The 5,163-nt window shown below is 35.3% G+C and overlaps 1 protein-coding gene across 1 annotated transcript; it reads right to left on the bottom strand.

Moving 5' to 3' along the window:
- Positions 1–1,730: 1,730 nt before the first annotated feature.
- LOC145796914 (UPF0481 protein At3g47200-like) lies at positions 1,731–4,297 on the bottom strand. The gene is made up of 2 exons (XM_082882565.1): positions 2,601–4,297; positions 1,731–1,909 (listed from the first exon to the last, which is right to left on the bottom strand). Exon 1 carries the CDS (start codon positions 4,088–4,090, stop codon positions 2,729–2,731), a length of 1,362 nt encoding a protein of 453 aa, XP_082738691.1. The 5' UTR covers positions 4,091–4,297; the 3' UTR covers positions 1,731–1,909; positions 2,601–2,728.
- Positions 4,298–5,163: the final 866 nt, after the last annotated feature.

Genomic DNA, 5,163 nt, shown 5'->3' with positions numbered 1-5,163 from the left:
CGAATCAAATTATTTACTATTTAGCTTAAATAATTATCCATGATGACTTGTATATACCCTTATGTTCTTAGTATAATATTTCTCACTCTTCCATGTGTTTATAATTGTTAAACCTTTTCAGGTAATGAAATTTAGAGAGGAGTTTTTATCCCATAAAGCAGGAATAGGGCTTAGAATAAGCACCATATTTTTTTTATTTGTAATTATTGTCTGACTCATATTAAATAAATAAAAGCTCTCATGCGTGTTATAAATAAAATAAATATTTACGTACACTTTTTATTTTACTCTGATGCGTTATTAATTTGTTTAATTATTTTTACTCTGTTGTGTTATTAATTTGTTTAATTTAAAATTAATCCTTGGTAACTTAAGAATCGACTAGTTGTGTGGGGTTGGGTGGTGATAGCGACACACAAGCGACATTAGGGTTTCAACATCTTCACGATCGACATTAGGGTTTCATCTTTAGTGTAGTTAGGGCTTCATCTTTAGTGTACTTAGGGTTTCATATGCAGTGAAAATCTTTGCGATTCATTCCTCACAAATTTCTCTAACGTATTTTCACTGTTCATCCTTGAGTTTGTTCATCTTCATCTAAGTTCATCTCTGTTCGTAATTAGAGTTTCGTCCTCACCACCTCACTCTAATAAGTGTTTTCATTCCCCAACTAGTTTTTCTTTGGATCTACAGTTGATTGCATTTTATATTCAGTATTAGTGAGATTAGGGTTTCGATTTCGTAATAATAGGAGGATAAATTTCAAAAAAATGAAATTTCTCTATCTTTTGAGCTTTTTCTTGAAACTTGTTATGTGCTTGTGTTTGTAATTTTTTCCGACATTGAATTTTTTCCGATGACATTAGACTTCTTTTACTTACTGTGACTTGCTTGATTTTCTCTGGCTAGTTGTGTGCTTGTATGTGAAATTTTCTCTAGCATTTGAATTTTCTCTGAGCACATTAGACTCCCTTTAGTTTCTGTGGCTTGCTTGATTTTCTTTGGCTAATTGTGTGCTTGTGTGTAATTTTCACTAGCATTTGAATTTTCTCTCACTAATTTATATGGCTTCTTTCGTTTTCTATGCCTTGTTGTGTGCATGTGTGTGAAATTTTCTCTAACATTTGAAATTTCTCTAGGAATTGAAAATTTCTATAGTTAGTTAAAAAACACTTAATACTCTCGTGTCATTTGATTTTCTCTGGAATTTACTTACTACTCTTCTTTTGAACTTCTTCTTGAAGCTAGTTGTGTGTGTGCGCGCGCCCGCGTGCGTGTGATTTTCTCTGTAATTTATCTGCCATTAAGATATCCCTTTGAGATATGGAATTTCTTTGGCTTGTTTGATTTTCACTGCCTATAACACACTCAATACTCTCTTGTGCCTGTTAATTACTGATCATAACACTTCCTATTGATATCTTTATGTTTTCATTGTCCAGAAATGACAAAAAGAAAGAGCACATCTAAGGCTGTCAGTTATGAGCTGAGATCCATATCAAAATGCAGTAGCAAAACACTAGAAATACCACAAAAAATAGAAAGTTTCTGAGGCTGCCAGTTATGAGCTAAGATCTATAAGTAGCAGCAAAACACTAGAAATACCACAAACACACAAAAAAAAAGAAAAAAGCCCAGAGAAAATTACAAATTTATAGATAAGCATGTTAAACACAGAAAAAATTACAAAGAATTGGTAACTATTTCACAAAAATACAGAGAAAATCTTATTTGAGCATAATTCCACAAATTTCATTTAAATTACCAATCCATACATCTAATCCAGAGAAACTTATAATAACATGTCCATAGAACAAATCAAAATAGCAATTCCAATGCAAATAAAAAAAGCATAAAAGATAGAGATCGAACTCCACTGCAAATTGAACAACAAACAACTCGAAATAACCTGCAAAAATCAAAAAACATACCAAATCAACTCTATTGCAGAAATCAACGAACAACGAACAACGAGCACAACCAGAACAACGAACAACAACAACGCAAACAACTCGAAATCAATTCCACTAGAACAACGTACAAAGAATTCGAAATAACCTTGAAACCTATTCGAAATCAGAAATTGGAAATCAAAATCCAATCTTCACCTAAAAATCGAAAATGAAAACCCAATCTCCACCAAAACAGCAAAAAATTTAATCTTCAATTACCAAATCAAAATCAAAGTATTCATATAGGAGGGCAAATTAAGTATTTTACAATATGAAAAATGGGTAAAGGACCTTAACCATAATATATATATATATATATATATTGTAGACCTCTTCTACTATCCACAGTTAGAGAGTGATGTTAGACCAATTTTTTTTTCCAAAAAAATCATCTTAAAAATTGTTCCCACCAAGTAAATTGCATAAATAAATGGTTAATTATGTCCAAACTTGGCCACCGTTTAAAATTTATTTATTATATATTTATTTTATAAATTAAAGAAGCAAAAGAGAATGATGATAGAGAGGGAAGAGAAGAGAGAACCATCCACTGATGAGCAAATCAATATCCAAAGCAGACATACACGTATAAATGTTATGAATATTATCAAAGTAATTAACGATAAAGAGGAGCACACTGATACTCACCAATAAGTTGTGGCCGCCTCTATTTGTGTCACCGAAACTCATAGTTTTGGAAGCTTAAAAACGTCATATAGAGTTTGTGCAAAAGTGAATATAAGCAATAAGGAACCAGCCAGAACTGAAATTATTGCCTATGGGCCATTAAAATACTTCCGTTTCAAAATTGCCATCCACCGATTGCAGGGTTGTCCGCAATAGATGTTCACCCTGTTGAAGATATCAGCATACCGGAAATGCATGCTCGTCCCTGAGACAGCGTCACTAATCTTGTTAAATATGTTGGAAACCGCTTCATCATCACCTAGCCAATTATCAATGATTCCAACACGAGAAAGTATTTCAACATCTTTTGGAGAGTCAATGAGGCAATCTAAAAATTTCACATAATCAGTCACATAACTGCGTTGGTTATCAGGACAATATTGTTCGTATGCAATGAGATTTCTGAAGATTGCCTCAGTCCTGTCTTCAACGGTTAAAGGTGGAATATACAATTTCGCTTCGTCAAACTTGATATTGAACAAGCTACCTCCGGTAACCTCAAACTTCTCTAGCTTAACTCCAGCTTCTTGAAGCTCCGTGGCATTGGGAATGAAACGCCAATTCCCGTTTCCAATAGGCGCACTCGCAGATGAAGTATTTTGGATAGGCGTACTCACAGATGAAGCACTTCCAATAGTTGTACTCACAGATGAAGTAATTCCAATTGGCGTACTCACAGATGTACTCACTGATGACGCATTTCCAACTGTCGTACTCACAGATGAAGCATTTCCAATAGGCGTGCTCACAGATGAAGCATTTGCAATCGGCGTGCTCACAGATAAAGGGAGCCATTCATTGTGTACCAACTCGAGTAAATGCCTGATATTGCCGTGTGAATTTCCAGCTTTCATTTCATAGGTACCTGGTAAAAGATCATTAAAAAATTTCAAGGCAAGATAAATGAGCCTGCTATTGTTGTTTGGAGCCTCAATCAGATCAAATAATTTGCGGAGTATAGAGAACGGGAGTTGGTTTTCAAATAGCATCAAATCGCGCTTCAAGCTATTAACCATCCAGATTGACTTAAAAATAGGATCATCCGGATCTCTCAAGTGTTCCATATCAGACTTCCGCAACAATTCAATGATAAAGCTACCATCCAGTACCATGATTTGGATCATTTCATCTGCAGTAAGGCTCACTGGTTTAGCATAAAACAAACTCTCTTTTTGGTGTAGCGGTCTAATAGCATTGACATATCTGCTTGCATCATTCCCTCCTTTTTGTTGAAGCAGTGAATGAAAATAACGTAACTTGTGCTCCTCCATCATCTTTAGGTTTTCATTTTCACGGTGGTAAGGACCAATTGCAACAATCTCTAGGTCATAGGCCTGCTCGTTTACCTGACGTAGTGGCTTATGTATTCTAAATATGCAACAGTCTGATGGCGTAGCGGAGAGACCGTCAAGCAGTGTACTAATACAAATAACAGGAGCATCTTGTGGCATGTTTACTGTTCCAAACAAACCACTAAGAAGTTAGAAAATTGAATTCCCATGAACCAAAATCAAATATGAACATGTTCTAAATAAGGTGGTGGATGTCACCTACCTACCAAGTCTTGGTCAATTTTTATTTACTATTTCTTGTTTGAATCTTAATTTTACTAGTTGTTTAGAATCTTAAAAAAACATAAATTAATTTTACCCCTGCAACATCAGAATTCATTGTTAGGACTATGGGACACCAGAAATTAATCACACACAAGAACACGAGATTTATGTGGTTCAACAATTGCCTACGTCCACGGGAGAGGTATCCACTATAGAATTATTCCGGAGGGAGATTACAGTACTCACACCTCACAACTCTCTCTATAGCACTCTCACTCTCACTCACAGATTATACCCTATGTGTTTGCTCTTCAGCTCTCTGTGTCACTCCCATATACAACCTCTCCTCACTCATCTCAATTTATAACCAAGACAAGAGGAGTGGGTGAAGGGACAACCATAATTGGCGAAGGTGGTGCCACCCTCACTATCTTCATTTAGTGAGTTGGCGTTGCCCCTACCATTTTCTTTAGTACATGGTGCCATTCTTTAGCACATGGTGTCACCCACACCATGTGGAGTGTGGGCTGGAAGCTAACATTCATTTGGGGGGAAAAGATGAATATTGTAGTGTGATTGTAAATTCAAATAGTAATAGAAACCTTCTGAATTATGAATGATTATGTCGTTATCTGATCGTTACAGTTGCCGATTCATGGCCGCTTGGGAGAAAAAACAACAAAGTAGTGTTTTGGATGGCAGATGATGGACAAACTTTGCAATTGACATTGATGCCACGTTTGTGGGCCTGCATTTTCAGTCAATATGCTTAGCTTGCACTGCTACCCCCATTTTTTTGGAGGATTAGGTTGAATGATATTATTAATATAGTGAGATTGAGTGAGTAAATTATTAGTATGATGGTATTAGGTTAGAGATATAAAATAAATTGCATTTGTTAAAACACTAGTGTAGTGATATTAGTTTGTCGGCATTCAATCTATAAAATTATGTAAAAATTCTCATCA

This window comes from Camellia sinensis, chromosome 8 (genome assembly GCF_055761805.1).
Source record: "Camellia sinensis isolate YWXY chromosome 8, ASM5576180v1, whole genome shotgun sequence".
Lineage (NCBI taxonomy): Eukaryota > Viridiplantae > Streptophyta > Magnoliopsida > Ericales > Theaceae > Camellia > Camellia sinensis.
The sequence above is the reverse complement of the archived record's forward strand: the minus strand, read 5'-3'. Positions and strand labels throughout refer to the sequence as shown.